Source organism: Ziziphus jujuba, chromosome 1 (assembly GCF_031755915.1).
Source record: "Ziziphus jujuba cultivar Dongzao chromosome 1, ASM3175591v1".
NCBI lineage: Eukaryota > Viridiplantae > Streptophyta > Magnoliopsida > Rosales > Rhamnaceae > Ziziphus > Ziziphus jujuba.
This window is the reverse complement of record NC_083379.1, coordinates 8777711-8805111: the sequence shown is the minus strand read 5'-3', so window position 1 is coordinate 8805111 and position 27401 is coordinate 8777711. Positions and strand designations below refer to the sequence as shown.

The 27401-nt window shown below is 30.7% G+C and overlaps 2 protein-coding genes across 13 annotated transcripts; one reads left to right on the top strand and one right to left on the bottom strand.

The window, feature by feature from the left end:
• Positions 1-576: 576 nt before the first annotated feature.
• On the top strand, positions 577-10722 carry LOC107414795 (disease resistance RPP13-like protein 4). Of its 10 annotated transcripts, none has more exons than XR_007241382.2 (3): positions 577-924; positions 2336-2750; positions 3150-3373. XR_007241382.2 is itself a non-coding variant. In XM_048475300.2 (3 exons), the coding sequence occupies exon 3, from the start codon at positions 7482-7484 to the stop codon at positions 10053-10055; it is 2574 nt and encodes an 857-aa protein (XP_048331257.2). In that variant the 5' UTR covers positions 577-924; positions 4017-4078; positions 7453-7481; the 3' UTR covers positions 10056-10722. The 10 variants fall into 10 exon arrangements, 2 of the variants coding, with proteins under 2 accessions (XP_048331257.2, XP_060669857.1); XR_009635421.1 differs by lacking the exon at positions 3150-3373 and having other exon boundaries at positions 577-916; positions 2435-2543; positions 2614-2891; XR_009635422.1 differs by lacking the exon at positions 3150-3373 and having other exon boundaries at positions 2505-2543; positions 2614-2891.
• Positions 10723-10821: 99 nt separating this feature from the next.
• LOC107414850 (probable LRR receptor-like serine/threonine-protein kinase At1g53430) lies at positions 10822-26702 on the bottom strand. 3 transcript variants are annotated; one of them, XM_060813871.1, is made up of 29 exons: positions 26516-26697; positions 26211-26364; positions 25803-25874; positions 24887-24958; positions 24711-24779; positions 22961-23113; positions 22795-22854; positions 19948-19995; positions 19771-19842; positions 19480-19551; positions 19301-19372; positions 19091-19162; positions 18929-19000; positions 18565-18636; positions 17509-17580; positions 16625-16696; positions 16398-16475; positions 15703-15774; positions 15161-15220; positions 14958-15002; positions 14784-14836; positions 14277-14641; positions 13973-14165; positions 13651-13779; positions 13415-13527; positions 12769-12985; positions 12035-12293; positions 11681-11834; positions 10822-11491 (listed from the first exon to the last, which is right to left on the bottom strand). In XM_060813871.1, the coding sequence occupies exons 1-29, from the start codon at positions 26646-26648 to the stop codon at positions 11213-11215; spliced, it is 3354 nt and encodes a 1117-aa protein (XP_060669854.1). In that variant the 5' UTR covers positions 26649-26697; the 3' UTR covers positions 10822-11212. The 3 variants fall into 3 exon arrangements, with proteins under 3 accessions (XP_060669854.1, XP_060669855.1, XP_060669856.1); XM_060813872.1 differs by lacking the exon at positions 19480-19551; XM_060813873.1 differs by lacking the exons at positions 10822-11491; positions 11681-11834; positions 12769-12985 and having other exon boundaries at positions 12156-12293; positions 26516-26702.
• Between the last annotated feature and the right edge of the window lie 699 nt (positions 26703-27401).

Here is a 27401-nt window from a genome sequence, read left to right as displayed (position 1 = left end):
CTCTGCTTTAGTTCTGCTTTATCGAAGGATGTCCATGCAATGACATTCCCTGTACGTGAAATTTGGCACTTTGTTCAACTTGTGCATTTTTAAGGGTCCAAATGTTAGTTTGAAATTATATTATAATTTCTCAGTGGTTCTAATATATTCTACTGGCAACAAAAAAATGGTTTGTTTGAAGAAAAGTAACTTGAATGGAACAGTTACAGGTGCCAGATTGGATATAAGGATTTAAGAATATTAAGAAAATGACAAAATATGTAGCTTCATACTGCTGAGCATTATAGAGTAAGAGCATGTATTGCAGCTTGATAAAGGAACTCAAATCACTTGGACTGTTAAAATGGTAAAGAAAAGGAATTTGCAGTTTGATTCCTGAATTTGGACATTTTTAGTAGTCAATGTATGTCCTACAATATGTAAAGCTAATTTAATGCTAACAGGTGTGACTGCAGATAGGAACTGATTTTGTGAGAGAGTAATCCTCAATTAATGAAGGGCAGAAAGGTCATCTCGCATGGTTTTTAGTTACCACGGTTTGGTTGCCACGTAGAAGCTGTTGAAGAAATTAATTGATGCATGTTTCCTGGTCTTCTTCTTCTTGGAGTTTAGGGGAAAAAACAGAGTAAAAAAGAAAGTTGCAGACCCTGTAGAGCTTTGTGCAAAAGAAATCCCTTTAGCTTTAGGAGACATTCTTCTTTGTCTTTCTTTGTGTTCTCAAGGTGGGTTTGAGAGAGATCTCCATGGAGATCAAAGAGTGAATGGGTGTATTAAGATTTTGGGTTTGGTTTTAGGAATTCTTGTGTGAATCCACCATCTGTGATTAAGCTTGTAAGCTTGTAAACATAATATTGATATAATGCAGAAGCTTGACGCCTGAGCAACAAGGACGTAGGTCGATTTTGACCGAACCTCGGTAAATTTGTATGTTTTTTGTTTACTGCTTTTATTGTTTACTGCTATTGTGTATGACAGTAATTTTCGATCTCAATTAGCTTTGTATTCTGGCATCTTCTATATTGAATTTTCGAAAAGAAATTTATATTTTCTTGTTTTTTTGGTAGCTATTTCATTTTTCATGCCTCCATACCTGTATACCTTTTCAATTTACAAATCCTTCTTTTAGTATTGGGGAAACTTTACTAGTTTGGTAAATCTGATATTGGAATTAGAGTATTTTGCTATTAGTATTACTAGAAAATCAACAGAAACTTGGACTTTGATGCGAAAACGATGTTGTCAAACATAAAATTGACCATGTCACAAAAAATGCATGATTCTTCTTTTGATCTGTTTCTGGTTTATGTATTCCAGTAAATATATTGACTAATCGAAATTAGATAAATATCTGATAAAAAATCATGTTGGTTTACGTATTTAGAGGTTACAATTGTCATCGAATTACATCCTTTCATAATTTGTATTCATGGTGATTTTACTTTATTCTTCTTTTCGTTTTACATTTCAGCAATGGCTATGATGCAAACTTAAATGATAAGAAATTTGCTATGATGCAAACTTATGTTAGCTTATAGCTTTTTTAGTTCTTTAGTTATTATTATTGTTATTATTATTATTATTATTATTACTACTACTAATTTTATATATGAGTTACTTTGTTGTGGTTATCCATTTCTTTCCATGAACATCCACCTGGTTAGCAATACAAGTACGTGAAAAGAAGCTGATCAAATCCTAATGGTCACTTGCATGCTTTAAATTTGGTCTTTTCTTGGTGATGCTGTTTCGAATTTACTATTACTGATAGACAGAAAATGTTGTAACATGATTGTTGTGTTATGTACTTCATACAAATTATGGCTGTACCATTGAGATACCCAGTCTGTAGTTTAGTGTCTCAGCCAAGGAAGATTCAGTATTTTTAAGCATGAATTTAGATGTGGAGGTTAGGAAGTCTCAAACAGCTGTAAAGAATTCTTCATTTGGAGTTGGTAGATCTGATTGACTCTCTCTATTTTAGTTTCTGCAGGTTGCAGCTACATTATAATACTTTTGTGAACAAATGTCGTTTTACCTTATTCATAAACTTTTATGTTGTCTAATTTTGTCATTGACTTATCCTAAGTATGTGACTTGAAATAACATTTATGATGCTATTTTGTGCTGTATTCTCTTAACTGTTTGTCAAATGTCCTGTACGATGCATTTAATAGGTGATATTTCAGAACTTAGATGATAACATTTTATATAGTACGGTTAAATCTAATAGGTGATGTTAAATCTTGGACATTACATCCTAAACAATTTTTTCTAATAATTTGCACCCCAAACTCACAAGATGATCACCTTTGTCTTCTGTCAAAATACAAAACAGAAATGATCACGTGCACTGCACAAGATGCTCCAGTAGGGGTAGTCGACCTCATTTCCCCACAGCTCCAAATTTTCTTTTTTCTTTTTTCAATTGCATCAGGTTGTCATCCCAAGGCCTGTTCTAACCAAATATATAATGAACCAAGCTCTTCTTTCTCGATCAAATCAAGGTGTGTATCAACGGCGGTAGAAAGAAATCATCTATGAAGGTACGAAAAATACCAAACAGTTTTTCAAAACATAGATAAAGACCATGTAACATTTACTGGAAACACACAGAGGTACAAAAACCTAACTAGATGTAAAGGAAGGAGGCAAGAATTGCGTGGCGGCGCTAGCAACAAGCTTGGACAGTCAGGGCCATTGGGCCGGCCCGCTACCCTTCAAGGCTAGGATCGCCGCTGGACGAGCATGATGTAATTGCTTTTTTTATTTCTTTTTATTTATTATTATTATTATTATTATTTTGTGAATACAAAATGCATTAAACACAAATCTGGAGAGATTACAAACTATTTGCTTCATAGGGAATCTACAATGGCAATATTAAGAAACTCCATGGAATGGAATCTAATTTCTAGCATCAAAATTGAAAAAAAATACAAGCCGTAAATAAAGGTTCGTTTATTTGAGGATCCTAAGTTCTACTCGAACTTCCATAGGGCCTATTGCGAATTTTAAGTATATAGTAATGTGAGATCCAGCCTCCAGGATCTTGATCTGAATTAATCTTTTTAATCTCTTTGATCTGATCTAATTGCTTTTGTTTAATGGAATTTTCCTTTGTTTCCCTATTAAAAAAAAAAAAATTGCAGAGAGAGATGAGCTGTGGGTAAAATGAGATCGATCACCCTTGCTGGAGCATAATGTGCAGTACACGTGATTATTTCCGTTTGATACTTTAATAGAAGACAAATGGTGCTGCCAAAAAATTATTAAAGATGCAGTGTGCAAAATTTAATACAGTTTGAGTTGTAATTATGTCAATATTCCTTCAATTTATATAATTCTTCCTAATAAAGAAAACCTTAATCAAGCTATTAAAGTTTAGCAAGCAACCAAAAAAAAAAAAAAAAAAATCAACTTGTTATAAACGTATGAACTAAAATATAAACAAGAATAATATGCCAATTGAATAAGTCTAATCTTAGTTAATCCACCTCTATTTCACGTGATCAGCATATATATATATATATATATATGTATAGTCCAATTCATGTGAAAAAGTTAACTCAATGATACATATATATTTCAAAATACAATTGAAATGCATAAATATCCTTTTTAAAAATACTCGAGTCTGCACGATATCCTCAATTCAACATTTGAAATAAATTATGCTAGCTTTTTGTAATATTCTAGTTTACATATATGTTTTACCATACAAACATAAGTCGTATTACTACTTATTTCTTAAATTGATTTAGTAAATTTCATGTATTTTCTTAATTTTTGCTTAGTCATTGCATAAGCTTTAATTAATGCCAAGTGGAAAAGGAGTTGTTTGGCAGTCGACAGATGGTTGGATAAGTTGCTTGGTCATACTTGAATTTCGATACATGGAATCTAGTTTGCTTAGCCATATTTATATGGAATTCATTCTTGATTAGTCATGCTTATTATCTGACAGGTGGTGGGAAGTGATTTGCCTTATACGTTAATTAAGTTCCTTCTATATACAGGCTAAGTAAAACTTGGAGACCAAGTCAAGTAGACTTGCAGACCAAGCCAAGTACCAAGCCAGGTAAACTTGGAGACCAAACCAATATGGTAATTGAACTTATGATCATTCATTCTAATTCTTGCCTTTAGCGTAGTGGGGGGAAAAAGCTATCATGTCAAGTCTTTCAAAATTTCTCTTCAAGCCAGTTTTTTGCAAGTAAGAGATTTCTTTAAGAAAAAATATAAGCGATTTTGTTCCAAGATTTGTGTTTTTAGTAATAGATCTCCTAGCAAGCATAAAATTCTTCTCTAGAGTGTGCAAGTAGGAAGGTAAGTACATCTTCACCTCAACCAATATGTGTTATGTGATGTGTTATATTGACTATGTTAGACTTCGATGATTACATAATATGCATAAAATATTTGCGTTTGAGATTGACCATTGAAGATATACATGGGCATGCATTACATTGATGAACACGACATGATCATACAAGATATTTTGTGCATAGAAATACTTGGTCATGGATTGTGTAGTTGCCATGCAATGGACTCTAGTGCACACAAAGTTGAGGTTATAGGTATTGTGGGTCCATAAGCGGAAATAGTAAGATCGACAACCTAATTTTAACTTATTTAAATTTCATATACAAATTTACCACAACAATCTTGAAGTCTTTAACTCAAATTTTTCAATCCAAATTTGAATCAATTTTCCAACAAACCATTTCTTATTGCCTATTTGGTAAAACAGAAAGTATTGAAGGAAACTGATTCCCAATAAACAGTTTTCTAGGATTTAATTTTTTGAAAATGAATTTTTTTTTATTCTTTTTATAGTGTTTAGTTAATTATAGAAGAAAATAGGATTTATAAGTAATTAAATAAATTTGTGCATTAAAATTAAAAGGTAAAACTATTTTTAAAAAAATATTTAAAGCAATTTCCTAGATAATTTCAGAATGACACATTGTTAGTAGAATTCACTTTCTATCTCAGTTTACCATATTGTGTGATTTATTTTCTATTGGGGTCTACAAATTTTCCTTTGAAAAATTATACAAACAAAAAAAAATTTTACTTGTCTAGAAAATTTTAAATTTTCACTAACTTTGTCAATATCCAAACATCCGGTTAATTCAAACTTCATCAGCATCAACATCTTGTCCACAGCTTGTGAATTCTCAATTGCAAAGACTTTTTCAGGCTTTTTCCACCTTTTTGAATTTAGCTTTTCATCTCATCATCTAACAAAAAATCAAGAGAAAATAAGTGCCCCCCTCAATTTATTTATTTTTTTTCAAACACTTTTGCTATTTTGTTTTTTCTATTGGTTGATTATCACTTAAATTTAGGCATGTGCCCCCTTTAATTCATATTTCCTTCTTTTATTTAGTTTTTCCTTTTTTGCTTAATGAATTTGTTTAATCTAACACTAAATATTACTCTTTTAAACATTGCAAAAATACTTTTAAAATTGACATGTAAGCCTACAAATCTCTTTCTTTTAGGAAAAAAATCTAAAAGTATCTTTTATCATCTTTTTAATGAATATCTTTCACCATTTAAACTAGTTTTTTATAAAAAAGAAAAAAAATCAATTTCTATATAGTTTTCGAGTTTATTAAATGTAAAATATTTGTCTTTTTAAATATTATTTCTATTATAACTATTACATGATTTCATATTAGAACACCATAGTTAAATAGAAAATATAAATTACTAATTATGCACTTCGTAAATAAGTAATTTTTAGTTTTATTATCAATTGTTTTTAATTGTGCCCTCTCTGACCAAATTTGTTGGATCATCACTGGTTCATTATCTTCCTTTTTGTATACCGTGCACCTTTCTTCACCAAAAATTGCAAACTAACGTGCTTTCATTATCTTCCTTTTTGTATACCGTGCACCTTTCTTCACCAAAAATTGCAAAATAACGTGCTTTCACCAACTGTCCCAAGCTTATCAAATTTGAGCCAAACCTGGTACACGTGCTTTCACTAACTGTCCCAAGCTTATCAAATTTGAGCCAAACCTGGTACATACATACATTGTGCACAATTTTTCCACTGTCAACCAAAGCAATTCCCCTTACCTTGGCCTTTAAACTCATCTAAAACAAAAAACACAGTTTTAGCACCAATCATATGATTATTGCATCCAGTATCAATATACCAACTATTTTCTTTTATATCAGCAGCACAAGATATAAATGAACTTTCTTCCTTCAATTCTTGTTTATTATTTGTTCACTTTTTTCCTCAACAGAATTCACATTTGTTTTTGGTTTATGCCAAGAATTTTTAAGTTATGTCCATATTTTTCACAAGAGGAACAATAAGGAATATTAGAATTCTTATTTTTATACCAACTATTTTTCTCAATATGCCCAATCTTCTTACGGTGATAACAAGTATGCATATCACCGTTATCCTTATGAGATAACTCTCACCATTTTGGCTTTCTGCCTCACGTTTTCCTTTATTCTGAAAATCCTAATTTTTGTCTCTTGCGTGATTTTCCAACCCTGAAAATTTTTTATATTTACCTGTTTTGTAATCTGAACGTCCCTGATAAGGATACTCTACTCAAACTTCAATAGACCTGTTCAATTTGATGCTCCAAAACTGATAGTTTTCACCTTTGAAAAATAAAGTAGATAATTTTAAGGAATTTGCGGAGTTACCTGGGGCCGCCATGTTTTTTTCTTACCCACAGATTGTAACAACCAGAGAATTTTTGTTTAGTGTAGTAACCTGTTCTGATACTCCAAGTCTAGTGTAGTACCCTGTTCTGATACCACTATTGTTTTTTTTTTTTTTTTCTAATTATTTTTTAATTTTTTAATTTTTTTATAAAAATATCAATATAGAGGAAAGACACATGACTCACAAGAACAAAACAAATATTTTTATTTCTCAATTTTCTTTTCTTACCTACAGATTGTAACAACCAGAGAATTATTATTATTATTTTTTTTTTTTTTTCTAATCACAGGTCTAGTGTAGTAACTACTGTAATACCATTGTTGATTTTTTTAATAAAAATATCAATTTAGGGGAAGGAAACAGAACTCACAAGAACAAAACAAATATTTTTATTTCTCGATATATTTTTTTTTTTTACTTCTTTTTTTTTTCTTCACACTTTTTTTTCACATTTTAATACATAAAATATAAGTCTCTAAATAGACTTATATTACACATTTAATTTAAATACAAGCTAATCTAGAGTTATTTAAATTTCAATTACAAATTTACTACTTCAATATATCTTCAACGCCTTAATTTCAAATCTTCTAATCCAAGTTTAATATTAATTTTCCAACACAAAAGAGAGTGATGATTTGTAGTTTTGTTTATTTATTTGTTGTATGTTCATATTTTAAATTCTAATTATGAAAGTGAGGGAAAAAATAAGATAACAGCACTGTGAAATTAATTTTATGCAACAGATAAAAGACAAATTAAGCAGGAAGCAACCATGGCTCAGCCTGTGGATGCTATGCTCCAAAACCTTTTGCAACTAGTATACACGGCTGTAAAGAACGAAGCGCAATTCGCATTGGACTTCAAAGTTGAGTTTGATAAAATGAAGTCACGCCTTGATCTTATGATAGCTTTCATGATTGACACTGAGAATCTCAAGAATAAGAATGAAGTTGCCAAGGCAGCTATAATCAAGCTTAGGGGAATGATTTATGATGCTGATAACGTTCTTACTGATTGCATTGTCAGAGATGAATACAAGAAATATCGGTCTTGCTTCCATTCATCCCTCTCTGATCCATTGTTTTTGTATAAGACAGGAAAGAAATTGAAAGACATCAATGCGAGAATTGAGCAGATTGAGAAGAGCTTGGGTAGTTTCCAAGGAGCCCCACATCGTAACATCCACACTGAAGATTCAAGCCATGCCAGAGGATTCATGTCTCAGGATTCCTACCCATCTGAGACAGTTGGATTGGAAGCTGATTTGAAGAAGATCAAAGGGTGGATTCTTGACACCCAAGAAACACTTTTGGAAATTGCCATTGTGGGGATGGGGGGTTTGGGAAAAACCACCATTGCCCAGAAAATCTTTCATGATAATGAGGTACTAAGTCGGTTTGATAAGATCATATGGGTTACTGTTTCAAGAGCTTTTAGTGAGGAGCATGTTCTAAAGTGCATGTTGGAAAGGTTAGGGAAAAAGGTATCTGGGTTTGATAGTAGCCAATTGTTGGGAGAGTTTCAACAGGTTCTTGCTGATAAGACTTGCCTTATTGTTATGGACGATGTATGGGAAATGAATGTGGAATGGTGGACAACCTTGTGCTCCATTTTCCCGAAACGAGATGGTAAAAGCAGCTGCATCATAATTACTACAAGGAATGAAAATGTTGCTACTGATATGGGCGTTGAAAACTCGCGAATCCATAAGCCTGATTTTCTAAATGACATTGACAGTTGGTCTTTGTTCTCCAAATTTGCATTTTCTTCTAATAAGGGAATCTGTCCAAATCCCAAGTTTGAGAAAATAGGCAAGGATATCATGAAGAAGTGTGGCGGGCTTCCACTAGCAATCAAGACAATAGGAGCTTTATTAGCCCCAAAGATTGAATCCCTTGCTAGTTGGACTCAAACTTGGGAAAGTTTTCATGACTTAACAACTGAAGGAAGAAATAAATCGGTTATGGCATCTCTTCAACTGAGTTATGATGAACTCCCATCTCATTTAAAGCAATGCCTATTGTCTTTCTCCATTTACCCTGAAGACTTCGAGGTAAGAACCGAACAACTAATCCATTGGTGGGTTGCTGAGGGTCTTATCCAGGGGAAAGGCTCAAAATCAGCAATTGAAATGGGGTACGAATACCTCTTGCAACTAGTGAAAAGGTGTCTTGTCGAAGCTGTGCAACAACGGCGCTATGATTTGAGGATCTACAACTGCAAGATACATGATATGGTGCGGGAATTGATCAGCATGAATGCTCAAGAGGAGGCGTTTTGCAGCTTCGATGAAAAAGGCCGGCAAAAATTGAAAGAAGAATGTCGGTGGTTAGGTTTCAGCAATGCCATGCAAGGAAAGCCACTAGGAAACAGACCATCGATCAGAGCATTAATGTTACTGGTGTCAAATATTGCGAAGCTTGACTTAAGGAATTTCGGCTCACTGACATCCCTTAGAGTGTTGGATATCTCAAATAGCAACCTGAAAGAGATCAATGCAGAAGAGCTGTTTAAGTGGATTAGTTCCCTCAAACGATTAGCAAATTTGAATCTTGCTGGAGTTCGAGGCTTAGAATCAGTGCCATCTTCAATTAGAAAACTCCTCAATCTTCAGCTGTTGGTTTTGACCAAATGCGCCGATCTGAAAAGGATACATCCATCAATTACAACTTTGAGGAGGCTGATATTATTGGACTTGAGGTCTTGTCCACTTGATAACCTGCCCAGGGGATTGGGAGGGTTATCTAATCTTCAAGAACTCTCTGGATTTGTGGTGATGAGTCAATCGAAAGGAAACTGTTGCCAACTTATTGAGCTTGAAGAACTTAAACAGATGAGAGTACTTCGAATCAACTTAAGTGATGATACTGAAATCTCAGAAAACGAGCTGAACGTCCTAGGTCATCTCGAAAACCTCAAGGTTCTAGCTATTGATGCTGGCAATTGTAAAAGGAACACCTCAGAGATTTTGAAGAAGATGGATCGGCTAGTTCCTCCTCCAGCGTTACAGGAGCTGTATCTTAGGAATTACCATCACTCAACTCTACCATTGTGGGTTTGTCCCTCCCGTCTTACTAGATTGCAATATCTTTCCATTGAAAATGGAGATCTTATCAAATTAACCCCAGAGGTTGAGGATGACAATCATCATATTGCTTGGAACATCGAGGGTCTATGCTTGAAGTTCTTGGCTCGGTTGGATGTGAACTGGACGAACTTGCAAAATGATATGCCTGTGCTACGCTACATGGAGGTTAGTCATTGCTACAAACTGAAAGGTTTCCCCTGTTCTGTCAAGTCTCAAGCGGTTTTAGAGAAAAAATCAGGATCTTGGCAAAAATATTAGGATTAAAGAAAATCACAATGTCCAGGAAGTCCTTTAATATTGTGATGTCACAATAAATATTATTTGCGTTCTATGCATTGATGCTGCTGTTGTAATATGTGTGGTGTGTGTGGATATTTTTATGCTTTATTTTATTGGCCCTATTCTGTAATATTTGTGTCGGTGTATTTTGTGTATAATTGAAATAAATTTAACTTTAACTCTGTATGACGGAACAAAAATCTTGTCACAACGCTCAAAACTTCAAACATTGATATATTAGACCCGCTTCCTGCTTGCTAATTAACAGTCATAACACTCGACTACAAACATTGTTGGCATCACACTTGGTGGATATATGTTAGCAGTCCACTTATTTTGTATCTTACAATTAATAAAAAAACTTTTATCCATAATCTTCAGGAGATTTCCTTTTCTATCTGCAGATTGCATCAGTCGAAAAGAGTGAAAAAACTCTTTAGAGCTACAATGTGATTTGGCAGTTCCACCTGCATCCAATCAATTGACAAATGTTTGGTTATGAAGCCATAAGATGCAGAACAAAAATTCCCTACGATTCAAACCACAAATTCACATATACTCAACTATATAGACATGAAATTGACGCTATAAACCGGTGCCAAAATTCCAATTACCAATCTCCATATCTTTGATAAATCTTGAGTAGCATTTTTGAAGACAAAAGGAAGAAATTGAAAGGATGGTGAAAAGTAGACAGTGATAATAAATTACAGTATGCATTAAAAGGTTTAGTGAGAAACATAAATGATCAAGAAAGCATGTTGTACATGGTAATTGTACATTTCTATGAGATAGGTTTAAATTCAAATCACAAGCGATTGGATTCAAATTATTTTACAATAGCACAATACACAATTTAATTGCTAACATACACTCACAATACAAGCAAGAGCACCAAATGGACCTCACTTCACTTGTTTCTGTCCCTGGTTACTTCAACTTTAGTCTTTCTTGCTTTCTTCACACTTGCTATCTTTTTAAACTTTCACAAACACATTCTTTATTTTTTGACACTCTCTGTGTCACACACCATCAGTGCTAGTAGTGAATTCACACTTTCTTACATGAAATTTAGTACAACAACACACACAATCAACAACAGTACACTTTCATTGCACATTAATCACCAGAAAAAGCTAGGCGCGCGGAAGCTCTACAACACCATCATCTTCACGTAGAGATTTTAAACAGTTTTGGCAAAGATTCTGAGTGGAGTCAGGCTTCCAAATATCGTCAATAGTTTTCTCACCTGTCAGAACACTCACAACCTCAGACATTGTGGGCCTGAAACTGGTGGATATATTGATGCACCTCACTGCTAACTTTAGAATTGTCATGGCTTCTTTTTCATCATACCCCACCAAATTTTTATCCACCATCCCACGGAGCCTTCCTTGTGAATTTGCTACAACAACCTGCAGCAATATTTATGTAATGTTATTAGCTTGTATACAGATTGAAAACAAAATTCTCTAGCACTTTTTCTAGCATATACTATATGAACTACCGAGACAAAATTAAGGCTTAATATGTGCACAAACGGGAAATAAATCCTTAAATTTGACAAGAAAAGGAAAAGGCATAAGTCTGCTTTGTTTGCTTACCTCATCTACAAGATACTCGAGCTCATCCTTGTTCAATCTTTGTTCTGCATTTCTCCTCCCACAAACAATTTCGAGTATAACCACCCCATAACCATAAACATCATATTTATATGATATGGTTCCATACATAAGGTACTCAGGCGCTACATACCCGCTGTATCGTTAAGAAACATCTTTCAAAATCAACATCAAATATTATTAGAGCATACACTGTTAGTCTCAACACAACCTTTTATTTTAGAATCATACTTCCATCTCATTTTATTCAAGTAATATGTAAATAAAAGCTATTTCATTGAAAATAAGACAAAATAGAGAATGTGTCACGACCTACTACTTTATTAGTTCGCTTACCTTGATGCTTCTTCTTTCGTGACCTTATCGAATTGATTCTCTTGGTAATCCTCTGCATAAAGGACTGAATTCCCGAAATCTGATATTTTAGCCTTTAGGGCACCATCAAGAAGGATATTAGCAGGTTTAATACCCCTATGAACCATCTTGAATCCAGGTCCTCTAGGATGCTCTTCATGTAGGTACTTCAAACCCCTCGCTATTCCCAGGCATATGTTATATCTGGCCTCCCAGTCTAGTGTGATCTTGGATTTTAATTCTGCAAATCATTAAATCTCTATCAGTTCCCAAATAATTACTTAGAGAAAAAAATAAATAGAGCCATTGTTCAACCTTAACCAATGACACTTTCATTACCAATTTCCATATCCCACCCAAAAAAAAAAAAGAAAAAGAAGATCGTCTCTGAAGAAAGATGTTTAGGATTATTCGGGAAAATGTCACATAACATGTTTAAGATCATTCTAGATAGAATTCTTCCGAATAAGACAACGACCACATATGTATCTGTTAGACTATAAGTTATGTTATTTGGAAAAGGACACTTTTCTTTTTTTTTTATTGTAGAGTAGAACACTTTTAAGCAATTGAAAATTTTTAGATTATAATCAAATAATTCATAGAAATTGAGATACTTAAATTAATTCATTTCTAAATTTTTTTTTTTTTTTTTCATGAGTATTTGAAGCAAAACGCTGGAGCTATGATAGTAAGTATAGATAGAAAAGGAATACCGCCAAACAAGACATCTTGAAGGGATCTGTTTTCCATATATTCGTATATGAGCAAATACACGCCCTTTCCAACGTAGACATCAAATAGTCGAACCAGATTTTCATGTGCCAATTTTTGTAAGCTGTTATAAAATTCACTTTTTGTTTTGTTGATCCCTTCAATCGAATTAATGAAAACCCTTTTGACAGCTACATTATATTCTGGCGTGAGTTGAGCCTGCATCCATTCAATTGACAAATTAATATTTATATTTTATGCCAAAAAAAAAAAGGAAAAAAGAAAGACTCAGAACGGGATTCCCTACCCCTTGGAATCACCAAATTAACCTCTATTCAATAGATAAGGATAGGAAAATTGATGATTGTTCCATGAACCAAAATAGTGGACAAAAATAATCTATGACAAATTATCTTGGACATTGAATGAGTATACCTAACAGTGTGCAAATAATATAAGAAGTTATATATACTCTTCTTTTTTATTTATTTTTTTTATTTTTTATTTTTTTGAAGAATGAAGTTACGAATAATTATGACTATGCGTGATTTATAAGTTGTTAGATGTACCACCGACAAGATTATATTAATTAGACAAAAGTTTTAATCAAATATTTTGGTACATAGAATCTGCCCTTTTAAAAGTTACCCTATAGACTGTCCCGGAGCTCCCTTTACCAATCTCCATTTCTTTGCTGAATTTTCCAGTGGCATTTTTTAACTGTTTGAGGGTGACAGGCTTCTCTTGACCTATATTTATTTCTGTTCCATAAAAAATAAATAAATAAATAAAAAATACCAAAGAAAGTATAAAATGTTACTTAAACATATATAATTAATTGATTGTTTGTTACCCTATATCCATAATGTTGTAGTTTATCTTACCATGAAGCTCTTCTTTTCCAAACCAGCCCATTGCCCAAGCCGAAGCCAACAGAAGTAGCGCAGCGAATACTATTGATGCCAATGCAATCAATGCTTTTTGTAGAGGAGATAGTTTCTTACCTTTGATTTCTGATCAATGTTAGCAAAACAAAATGCAAAATCTATTAATGTTAGATTTTTCTCAGATTCTCAATTAAAAAATAAAAAGTTTGAAAAAAAAAAAAAAGGTGCGAGAGATTCTATTTATAAAATCAAAATTTCTCCTATGCTCAATAATATTCACCGAAAGGAACCACACATAACTTTTGGCAAAACATTTTACCAGTTACAGTGATGGCCGAGATAAGAGGCCCATTAAAAGGAGTTGTACCAAGCGAGGACCCTTTTCCAGCCCAGTACAAGTGGATCTCCAACAAACCATCATCAATGACACTTGCCGTATAACTTTTTGTTATTTTTTCTTTTGGACCACCTGCGTTGTCTTTGATGTTGAAATCTGTTAATCGCCTGTCACCCTATAATTTATAACAAGTTCTAATAAGTTTCTCCAAAATTGAAATTGGAAAATTTTGACAAAATTTCAGAGTAAACCCCAAAAAAAAAAAAAAAGAAAAAGGTTATTTTACCTGTATATCGACATTGAAAATCCGTTTCATTGAAGTGCTGAAGTCTTCATCTTCAGTAAAAACAATTTCAGCAAAATGAAGTGTGATATTGTAACGACCTTTACGCAGACAAAATCCAGTATACTTTAGAGAGGCAGGAGAGAGTCGAGCCTTTTCATATAGAGGCGCATCAGCTACAGAAATTCCACATTTCACTCTTTGGATATATTCGCTGGAATTCCAAAATGTTGATAAAAAGCCTCCAGAACTGCTATAAGCCCAGTTTCCTTTTGGGCTTACAAAAAATTGTGATGTTTCGTTATCACTGTCATATTGGTGCCCATCAATGCCTATGTCCTCACCACCACTATTAATGAACAATGAATCTGCAGATCCAATATACCCATTCTTTTGTAATCTTAAATTTTAATTTAATTACTAGGTCGATCAATTATTAATGAAAGACTTAAAACTGAAACATTCATCAATAGATCAAACATATATATTTTGAAGAATAAATAAACCCACTCTGATGTTTCCTTCCATGACACCTTTCCTCTGTCATTTGCTTCAAATTAGTCCTGAAATTTTGACCATCAAATTGTTTAGAAATCATTTACCCAAAAAACAAAAAAAAGTAATAAAAAATGGTTGAGAAATCTCTTTTAGCTATTCGGCTCAACAGAGCAAACAATAACCTACTCCATATTTGGCCCAATGGGTTGGTCACAGCATCGAAAGAAGTTCCTGCAAAAACGAGGGTTAATTATTAAGTTTCATAAATGAAGTTCAATCTACTCTATTTCCAGCAATTAAAGTTACCACTATGATATTGTATGTCTATATATATATATATATATATAGAGAGAGAGAGAGAGAGAGAGAGAATTGAGGTTAATCCTTACAAATCTCTTCTCGTCTGTAATTCGAAGCTTGAGTTTGAAAAGTTGTTGTAGGAAAGATCTCTGAGATATATAAATACGAGGAAATGCAATAACATTAGTTTTCAAGTTACTAGGACATGTCACATTAGAGAATTAACAATATTCCTGTACAACATGTAAGATAAAAGTAGAGAGTCATATGCAGATGTTTTCAATACTTAATAAAGTAAAAAATATACAGAGGACAGTAAACCGGTCCAAAACCAATAATGAAATTTAATTATATGCCATTATGATTGAATCATGCTATTCAACATGTACTGTGATATTATCACAGTTCATGTTGATACCTGGCTTAATGTTGTCCCATCACTGTCCATTTTGCTATTGTTATCATGCTATCTCATTTAAAAACAACAATATAAAAAGTAAAAAATTAAATAAATAAAAATTAAGTTAAAAAAATAATTGCTTTGTTAAAATGGGATGAAATTTCATTATGGATAGATAGTAATGGGATATGAAAATGAAGATTTTCAAAGCTCTGAATGGTAAAACATTACATCGTAATATTCCAATTAGCATCACCAATCCAAGCTGGAATTGTCCCTTTAAGCTTATTATTTGCAAGAGACCTGAGCATAATATTGACATAGAAAACATGATATATAAGCGCAAGACTGTTTGCAATACAATATGAATTATACATTTTCTTTCTTGTGGCAAAATAAGCCCATGAGAAGATATATACAATGATTCAAAGTAAATATATATATATAGTAATTATTAGGTGAAGACAATAACTTGTAGATATCGTGTGGATTCAAGTACATATACTCCACAAGATAGCTAGCTTCCTCACTTGATCGATATTATATATATATATTTGCAATACAATGGGCATTTATCCTCCATCATAAGGTAGATGTTTAATTTCTAGAAACATATTGCCTGGCATATAGAAACACTAAATACTCCCATTATGTTGGGGGATAAATGCTTGTTCTAGCAAAATATATATATATATATATTATCACATAAAAATGATGATTTTTTAAAAAATAATCATCTTTATAAATGTCTGCACGTTTTAATTTTAACATATAGACACATGCATTATAAAATAATTATATATATATATATATATATACAAATCAAATTTATTAGGAATGCTTCTTTTATTAACTATTAAATCGCTTTACAAACTAAATTTCTATAAGGTTCACCTTTTCTATATAGAATTATATTAAATCCTTACATATACTTTAAGCTTTGTAACCGGGTCAAATTCAAATGATGTGGGATGCCTCCAGTTAAGTTGTTGAAGCTCAAGTCTGCAAGGCAAAATTATGTAAAGCATTATTGATTTGGAAATTTGATCAACAGATTTTTCCGCTTCAATTAATGCTCGACATTATTAGTAAAGTGAAACAAACTTTTATAGACGTCATTTTCAATAGATTATGAATATAATAATTAACTTACAAATATGCTAATGATGACACATTAAAAAGGTATTCAGGAATTTCACCACTGATCCAGCAGTTTCTCATTACCCTGTGGAAACCAGAAGAGGTTGTGAGGCTCAAATGTCATAATGTACATAAAATAGTTCTCCTAGTAGATATTTCCAAATTATAATGAAAGGCCTAACCAAAAAAAAAAAAAAAATGTCATAGAGTGATTTATTTTTCTCAAACAAACAATTCATTTTTTTTAAGTAAAAGAATGTAACAATCGATTTTTTTTTTTTTTTAAAATATACACATTCCAAAGTGCAATTAACCTGTAATTTGGATTGAAAAAGGGCCTTACTGGCTATTTTCTTTTTCTTTTCTTTTTTTTTTTTTTTTTTTTAAGATTTCTTTTACTTCTACTTAATGCACAAAGTGAAATGTTACCTATATTTTTTAGTACTGGAAAAAATATAAAACCATTATGAATCTTTACCGCTTTTTTTTTTTTTTTTTATAAACACTTTTTCATTCTTCAGGTGACTTTTCTTTTTTATTTGTTTAAGATAATATTTTTGTTGGCACGAAAAATATGATTTTGTTACCATAAACACTATTCAAAGTTTATCAATATCTATTAAAGTTTTTCAAATGAAAGCTATAAAATTCTATAGGATTCTTTTTATAATTTTGCATACTCTATAAAACCGATAGAAGTCTATCAACTTTCTAAAAGTCACTTAAACAAAAAATCTTTTAAGATCCATATTAGATACACCTCTATATCTTCAAAATTGATCAGAATCTTCAATAAATAGATAAATATTTGTTTTTTTTTGTCATAAATAGATAAATGTTTGCTAGCAAATATTTTTTATGCAACACGCAGTAATAATAATTAATTAATTTACTTACAGATAAGTTATGCCGGATAGGTTTGAAATCTGTGGGAATTGGAAAGAAGAGTGCGATACATCACTTATCATGCTGCAAGAAATAGAACAAATAATGAAAATTAATACTTGAAAACTCTTTAGAGACCATAACTCTAGGTGCTTGATTTCTGATGTTTATGTTTTCCTTTTTATATTTAATTTTAATTTTTTTTAAAGATTTTACTTTAGTTGTGTATAATTGGTTTGGACTTTAAAGAATAGTTAGAGTTCTCATCTACTTACAAGATAAAAGAAACTAGCTGGAAACATTGCTGCAACGTTAAAGAAAATGTACACCAAATTGATAATTATTCCAAACCGTATTAAGTCTTGGATTCCACACAAAAAGTTGAACCGACTATACTCTTTAGACATTCCAAATGCAGCCAATGTGAGACTAGATCTGTATACTTTAATTAACACAAACTATTTACAAAATGAATTTCATTTTGATAAACCTTTTTCTTTACGTCATTATGGATAAGTATCTGTAGTTGTCACTTATCATTCATGTACGTTTGATTTCTCAAATTAAAAAAATAAGAAAAAATTAAAAAAAATTAAAAAAAAAACTAAAAACCAAAGTATAAGGTGCATGTTGGCTGAATTCTAACTTAATTATGTGTAATTTGTTTATATAAAGACACATCAAATAACTAGAATTTTTTTCACCAAAAAAAATTACTACAAGCTTAAAAAAAAAAAAAAAAAAAAAAAAACTGATCAATTTAAAACCATTTTAAACTATTTTTAATATTTGATGTTTGTATTTTTTTTTTTTAATTTATTCTTCCTTACGATTGTAAAAAAATCAAAATGTTTACCAAACTCTAACTAACACTAATAATTATCATTTGAAATAAGCAAATTTCACCTAATTAAGTACAAAATATCAAAAAACAAATCCAAAAACCAATGTTTTACAAATAACACCTAAAATGTCACCAAACAAGTTATAGATAGCATTTTATCTCCCCAAAAAAAAAAAAAAGTAAAAGAAAAGAAAAAGCTATAGATAGCATGAATATACACTTACAGAGAATATAGTGTTGACAAATTAAATATTTCTGGAGGTATCCTGCCCTGAAAGTTGTTTCCATAGAGCTCGCTGCATGATAAGTGCAGAAAAATATATTTAGCCAAATTACTGTCATAAAAAAAAAAAAAAAGAAAAGAAAAGAAAAGAAAAAAAGAACTAAAAATCAATCTTATATCACAAAAGTTTTTTTTCTTTTTTTTTTTTTTTTTTAGATCATTAAAGTTATTCAAACTTAGACCTCACATAAGGAAGAATGTGAACAGTAATATTATTAGGCTGTCCCTGTGAACATATCACAAAAGTTCATAACCAATTTTAATTAACAAATAAATTAATTAATCAACCGTATAAGAAAACTTACAGTGTGCTGATAGAAGTCCAATTAGTAATGAAGTCGGGGAAAGGACCGGATAAAGAATTCCCAGATATTGAACTGTATTGACCAATTAGGCGTTTCTTAAATGTTAAATTTAACTGATTTGGAGAATATGTGAATTAACTGTGGAAATCCAAATTAACTTACAATGATTGGAGGTCGGAAAGTCGGCCATAACTCTTCGGCAAAGGACCAGTGAAATTATTGGAATACAAATAGCTGAAGGCACATATTCAAATTTATATAAAAAAGTATCCAACTTCTCATACTCAGTTTTGGTATTTTTAACCAAATATAAATGTTTCTTTTTTAAGTATTTTTACTGAATTAAATATTTGTTTATGGGTATATACTTACAGGGATGATAGTGAACTCAAATTTCCAAGTGTCTCGGTAAGATTACCACTAAGGTTATTCTCACTCAAGTCCCTTCCAAAATGACAATATTGATCTTGTGAGAATGATTTAAAATTACAAAAATTTATCACTTTAACTACTGGTACTGCATATATATGTGATTGGAAATGTTTACTTACAGAGTGTTCAGATGCGAAATTTCACCCAAAGAAGGTGGTATAGACCCATTCAACAAGTTGTTTTGCAAAGCGCTACAACAACAAACAGAGAACTTCTTAACCAGTTAATTTTTATTTTTATTTTTTTGGCCTGGATTACAATTATATATTTTGTAAACTAAAGGGGAAAGGTATGGTTCAAAATCAAGACTTCCAAAATGTGGATGTGAGTGGCTTAAACAAGACTGAGTAGTTTTATTCATTTATTTATTTATATTTTTCAATTAATTAAGGTCATATGTATAGGCTTACAGGGTGTTAAGGAACTTCAATTTCCCGAGACTTGCTGGTATATCTCCACTCAATCGATTGTCTGATAAAGAACTGAATGTGTGAAATAAAAAATTTAGATGGAAAAAAAATGTTAATATATATTATATACTATCTGTAAATTAAGAGAAAAAGGATATCTAGTCTATCAAAACTTACATGGAAAAGTCCGAGCAATTAGGATTAAATTTGCCCAAGCTTTCATTCCTGACGTCGGAAGGCAAACAGTGGATGTTAATAAAAATGAGCAACTTTATTCTAAAAATATTTGACAAAATGGAAAAGGAAAAAAAAATATTTTAGAATGAAAAAATGTTCCAAAAGTACAACGGGACTAACGGTGGTCATATATGCTAGCTAGTGTTCACTAGCGGACTTCTATGGAAAGTAATAGCTGGTAACATTTTAAAAAATGTTATTTGGGCTATTGATGATTGCCATAGTAGTTCTATATTAGGAATGATAGCCAGGCGGGGTGGCCTCGCCTCGTGACCTTTGTCGCCTATCCCGCCTTCAAAAAGTATTCACATATATATATATATATATATATATATATATATTTAAACCAGGATAGGATGGGATTCTCCAATGGAGAAATGGGACGGGTTGAACATTTCCCGTTCCCCCAACATAAAAAAAATAATAATAATAAATATTTTTGTTACAAAAAGTATATATTTTTAAAATATATTATATTATATATTCATAAAATATATTATATTATATATTCATATTTATTAATATAATTGTATCTAAGTATAAAAAAACATATAAAATATAAGCATAAATATATATTTTATTAATAATCTATATATGTCGTAGGTATGAGGCAAGAAATATAATCCCCGTCCCCCTTCCGATCTCGACCTAGGGAATGAGTTTTTGCCCTATATCGGCTTCAATTCCCCATTTAATCTGGGATTCTCCACCTCATTAAGAACATGTCCCCACGGGGATCGGGGATAGCGGGGTAAATTATCATTTCCATTCTACATGTCCACATGACCATTTATTTTTCTAAATGAATTTAAATGCAACCAATTTATCATTTGCATAATAACATAGTTCCATGGTAATAATCAATAGCTGTGATAAATGCTAATACTTTTTTTTATGAAAAAAGATAAGTTTAAAGCCACCTTACCCTTACAAAGTTCATTCTCGAGTGTGTATATATATATATATATATATATATATAGAGAGAGTAAGTCTCTTACCAGCAACTATCAGGCATTTGTCATATAATCATTTTTTATCATAATTAGAGAATCTCTTATTAGAGAATTTTTATATAGCAGTCAGGTTCAAATAAGGTCCATCTTACTTTAATAAAATAAGTTTAACACTTGATTGCCATTATATTATATTAAAAATTAAAATTTAAAATTCAAAAAATGGTTAAATATGAATTTAGTGATATATTAAAATCATATTTAGAAAAAATGAATGCTATCAAGATCTAGTATTAATAATATAATTTTAAATCCTAACCCTTTATAGATCCAAATGTTAAAATAAAAATAAAAAGACCTTATATTAAGGACTTTATTTGATCCTAGTTATATATGTATATATATATATATATATATATATATATATATATATGTATATTCCAATTGATATCCTCTATGCTCTAAAAGTTACATAGTGGTGACAAAACCGCTAAAAGCTTATGGATCCCTAACATTGTATCTATAATAATATCTCAATAATTCATGAATGTTTTGATAAATCAATAATCTCATTTAAATAATAAAAAATTTTCGGGAGCTTCTAACCAATGTATTAAATTAATAACCTGCTAAATGCATAAAATAATACTTTTTTATAAAATCCTTTAGGACCTAATATATATAAAAATTAATAATTGATTAAGTATACAAAAATAAATAAATAAATAACAAATAGAAATTCATATTACATATTAAGGAAACTTTTACTTACAACTTATAGAGTAAGGAATTTTTTGGTGATACTCTATATAAAAGTAGCCACTGAAACCATAAATATTGTAGTCCCAACTTAAACCAGTTATAATAAATATAAACTCCATATTATAATAAATTATACTTTTTATAAGTCTCGTCTTAAAAAATTTATCTCCAAATAATAATAATTATCAGTACATTATAAAAATATATATATTATTTTACATTAAAAGTTTAAAATGAAATAAAGGATTTATCTAAAGTTATGTAGTTTCTAAATTCAACTTTTTACTCCAAATATGCATATTAAATATCACCTTTTCTCTGTCCCTAAACTGAACTCAAACTCGCTCACAACACACATCACGTTTGGTATTGCATAAATATGTAATTATTCTTTTATGACGAAATTTTTGGTGGAGATTGTACGGGAAAACATCACATCAGAACCGATATGACATTTAAAATAAATATGTATGTCACACTAGATCTATTGGGATATTTTTCTGGACAATCTCAGACAAAAAAGTTAGAAGACATATTTTTTTTTTCATTTTATAGCAGACTGCTATTTGACCTTGACATTACTAGTGTTTAGAAAACATTTTTTTGGTTGGACAAACATTTAGGAAAACATAATTATCAACTAGATTATGACCACAAACGATGGGATAATTTTAAAATGGCTTGTTTACAATATTTATGTTATATGAATTTTTCAATTAATTAATATGTAATTACATTATTTATCAGATTACTTGGTAAATAATTTGGTGTTCCTAGCACAGCTAACATTTAATCTTATCCAATTATTGGTTTATAATTATTTTTGCTTTAAAACGGTTGAAAGTTATTAAGTTGTTTTTTAAAAGAAAAAAAAAAAGAAAAAAGAAAAAAGCTGTGAGTAAAAGCCGCATAATCCAACTGATAAACTTTCACGATGAGCTGGGACCAGTCAAGCACTGCCATGTGGCAGCAATATGCCACATTTCAATAACAAAAGAAATTTGGGAAGTCGACGTGTACAAATATAGAATTGGGTGACTCGACGTATACAATATAGAATTGGGCGACTTACATGGGTATGTCTCCAAGGGATTCGGGTATGGGCCCAACCAGTTGGTTATTTGAGAGATCCCTGCAACATAGTGTTTGTTGTAACGTAAATTAGAAAAAAAAAAATTCAAAATTAAATCAAAACCCGAAGCAAACCGAATCAAACTAAAAAAACTGAAAATCCGTACAAGTTGAACATAGCACATAGATCCGACCCCCCGATGCCACCGGTGTGCTCACCCTGCGAAACCTTATAGGTTCCGCCCGAAAAGTCTGCGGCACCCGCCTTGTTGGGCATGCCTGCCGTTAGGAACCCCTGCGACGCTACTTCTGACCGGTTCCTGTTGCATGCATTGAAAAACATTTTCATTTTATTACTTTTATACTTTAAAAAAATAAAAAATAAAACCACAAAATAAAATCTGGCGCCAAACATCTTTTTTCCAACATGATATTTCTTTTGACTTTTTTTATTTTAATTTTATCACATATATTTTGATATACAAATTTAATATAATTAAATATTTAACATTTATAAGAATATCATTCACAATCGTTAGAACACACAGACTATACAAATCTAACATGATTTTACCATCGTAAATATTATTCTTGTAATCTTTTTTCATAATTAAAGTAGGTTTTAATATATTCAAACATCTTTAAAATATATATATATATATATACAGAATTTTTTGCTACAATGCCTTTTCACGCCTTACAGTATCAAAGGTGTGTGGTGGGTACGGTAAAACTGACATTTGCTTCGGAATGGGTATTGAATGAACAGTCCCTTTTCCATTCCCTCTCCGTCCCATTTCTATGCTCTCTTAATTTTATTTCCTCTCCTCACCATGTCTGTAATCTACGCTACTCTCATCTCTTATTCCCACATCCATCTGAACATTCTTCCCTCTCTTTCTAATTCTCTCTCACCTTTTCATCACATTCTTTTCTTCCTTTCAATTTCTTTCCTCACTACAAAAAGATGAAAAAGTTACGAAGAATTAACAAAATCTTCTGTGAAAAAGAAAATTCTAACTCAGTTCATTCTCATTATCAAAACCCACACAATCAATAGTAGATACAGTCGAAAAAAAGAAAAAAAAAAATCAGATTGTATTGTGTAATGAATTAACCCCAATCTACAATATTCTCAAAATAGTTGTGCAAAATTCCCAAAAAGCTGTAAAGATAGAGCAAAAGGGAACTTAAATATTCCAATGAAACTATATAGTGGGGACAATCTGAAACTTAGAAGATTAATTTCGACATTTTGTCCGGTTCTTTCGGTTTTTAAATCTTGATCTATAGAAATAAACGAGACAGAAACAGAAGCTAAAGGGCAAATAAGGAAATGCATACGTTAGAACGGGAGACTTAATAGGTCTTTGATACTGTAGGCTCAAAGAACGAAGACTATTTAACAAAAATGTATATGTATATGTATATATATATATATATATATATATATATATATATATATATATATATATATATATATATATGATTGCGCTATAAAAAGCGCCTTTATGTAGGCGTTAAAAAATTTTACAATTGTTTTTAATGCATGTTATTTTAAGGATATATAAAAAAAAGGTTTAAACATGAATTAAAATAAACATTTTTATAGCATTATTTTATGTATAAATACAGATTTAGAATGTAGAAAAACTGAATTCACTCTATAATATGAAAATATAGTATAGAATAACATTTTGGAAAGATTAATTTTATTCAAAAGTAAACAAATCTACTTTGTAAACATATTGTGGAAAAAAATGATCATTATGAAACAAAATTAACCCTTCTAAAATATAATTTAAACATTAAATTTTTACTATTATGAATCTCAAAATCTTTATATATATATTTATAATGATCTTTTATTATTATTTTTGCATACTTCACGTTTAACAGTGCATTGAAATGGCTTACCTAAGTTGAGGAATCAAATTCCCAAGAGTATCTGGAATTTTCCCGGTCAATTTATTATCTGACAGATCGCTGAAAGCACATAAAATTCAATTAGCGTTTTATTTTCCCAATCAATGGGCTATTTTATTTTATTTCTTAACAATAAATTTAATTCGTTATAATAATTACACACTTACATTTCCGAGAGAAACTTTAAATTTCCCAACTCAGCGGGTATAATACCATGAAGTTCGTTGTAAGCAAGATCACTGCAGGACACAAATAATAAATATATGTATATATACAGTCATACAGTATTTTTTTTTTTGTAGATATTCGTATTTTATTAAAATATAGATATAAATTTAGATAATAGTTTTTTAAAAAACTATCATCAATAATTATATTTTTAATAATTTTTTCAAAAAATATCGTCTAAATTGACATATGCAGTGAAATATGGACATCCATATTCTTATATATATATATATATATATATATATATATATATATTAAACATTAGAAAAAAAAAATAATAAGTAAAGAAGGAAAAGATTGCTCGTATACGTTTGTGTTGTTTGGTAGATTGGATTTACAGGGTTTGATTCTCGGATATATCTTGTCAAACAAGACAAAAAGTCTTGTCAATTTTTTCGTTATTTTTATTTTTTTACAAAATTGAATTTAAAGAAAAAAAATAAAATTTCTAATAGTCCATTTGATAAAACAGTTTGGCTGAGAAGATTAAGGGGGATAAGTGTGTAGATGGTAGTAAATAAGGATTCTGTAATTCATGACTTTTATTTTTAAGAAAAAATTATTTGAAAAGCAAGAATTCAAGACTGTTAAATAGAATTAGATATTGATTCTCCAAATATATACATATCCTATTAATCATGATCATTTATTCGAATTTTTTATGCAAAAAACATATATACCTATCCTTGTCCAAAAATATATATTATATATATGGATGAGAAGTAGTTCATGTATTAGTAATTCCAATTTCCAAAACATGATCTTTAAATAGTGGATTTGGAACTCTAAACAATATTGCTTTTGATCATTTAATTAGTATAAAAACCCAAAGAAATTAACGTAGTATATACTTACAGACTTTGTAGATATGTAAGATTGGCCAATTCCACAGGTATTATTCCGGTCAAACCTCGACTGATCAATGAACTGTGTCCATGGCCAAAAAAAAAAAAAAAAGATGATTAGTCAAATGCTAATTAATTAACAACGGTTATTGGTAAATAAATTTGAAAAACTAATAAATACCATATTTATATGTATATAGAGTTTGATCACTTGAAAATTAACTTCCAAAATTAAATTATATGAGATATGAAGAAATGACAATTCTTTAAAGATTCTATTTTTAACAATGAAATTTTTAATTTTAAATCATTTATTAACGTATCACTTATAGCGTCTATTATAATTTGGAAAATTTTTTTACGGATATCTCAATCCTCTATATCTATATTTATATGTATGTTATGCATGTATGCGTACATCTCATTGATGCGGCAACGGGTGGAGTTCTCGAAGGAGCAGTTACAATTTATGGCCGCAACATGATGAGAACTGGTGACGTTGCATGTCTCATTGTTAAAACCTCCTTCTACTGTCCAACCCAAATCATATGCTATTTTTTCCAGAGCTGAAACTGCATGTACGGCAAACATTACTTGATTTCATTATCATTGACCTCTAAAAAACCTATACCTATAGTATATATAAAGCATAGAATTCAAAGCGTTAAAATTTTATAATATCATAACCATAATCGAAACTAAATATCAATTAGCATGTAGTACCATCATCGTCGTACAAGAATTGATCAGCGACAATCTGAAACTTGATCAGTTGGGAACTTAGCAGCCAAAGGAGGAAGAAGTAGAGGAGAAAATTAAATGTAGCAAAACGCCAGAAAGACGGTTCATTACTCATCTTCGGAGAGAATAGTCAGTTCCTGTGAGTGAGTGAGTGATTATAAGCTTACTTAGCATTAATCTTTTATATAATGAAAATGGAGCCCTCCTTTTCGGTTTGTTCTTGACTGCTAATTCCACAAAAAGAAACGGGGACGGAATAAAGAGCATAAAAGAAAAAGATCTGGATACGTGAGTCAGAATTTTGATTAAAATTTTAGGATAAATATTGTCTAAAGATTCCAATATCTACTTTTAGGGGGAAAAAATTTATCTCTATCTGTCCCAATATAAAGTATTCCATTTTTTTTATATATATTTTTAATACTTTTCTTCCATGTTGGAAGACTGGCATAAGGCTAGTGATGTAAGTAATTATCAATGAGTATATTTTCATTACTATTACACCCTGAACTATATCAGATATTGCGTATGGCAACCTTAATTATTATTATTATTTGGTTTTTTGGTTTGCATTTTATATCCCAAATTAACTAAAGACTTGCACTATTAATTCTTTTTGCATTTTCAATCAAAAATTTAACAAAAATAGCACGTGAATCACGTGATTTTACCACAAAAGGCAAACTAGGCCTTTCAACACTCAATTTATTCTTTTTTTTTTTTTTTAACAGGGAAAAAGAAAAACAGAATGAGCTTAATCTCTGACTCTCTGTTCTCTCTCCGAAGCTTTCCAACATGCTCTGCTTTACTCATTCCAACATTCCCTCTTCTTCCGTCATCCTCCACCCCCTCAAAAATATTATATTAT

What these genes read in the sequence shown, in the direction of transcription:
- LOC107414795 (XM_048475300.2), top strand. Translation starts at nt 7,482, where the DNA reads ATGGCTCAGCCTGTGGATGCTATGCTCCAAAACCTTTTGCAACTAGTA.
- LOC107414850 (XM_060813871.1), bottom strand. Translation starts at nt 26,648, where the DNA reads ATGAGTAATGAACCGTCTTTCTGGCGTTTTGCTACATTTAATTTTCTC. An exon ending in CTCGGCCATCACTGTAACTG is followed by an intron (nt 13,780 to 13,972) that starts GTAAAATGTTTT and finishes AACATTGATCAG; the next exon opens with AAATCAAAGGTAAGAAACTA. An exon ending in GCTCCGGGACAGTCTATAGG is followed by an intron (nt 12,986 to 13,414) that starts GTAACTTTTAAA and finishes GAATGGATGCAG; the next exon opens with GCTCAACTCACGCCAGAATA.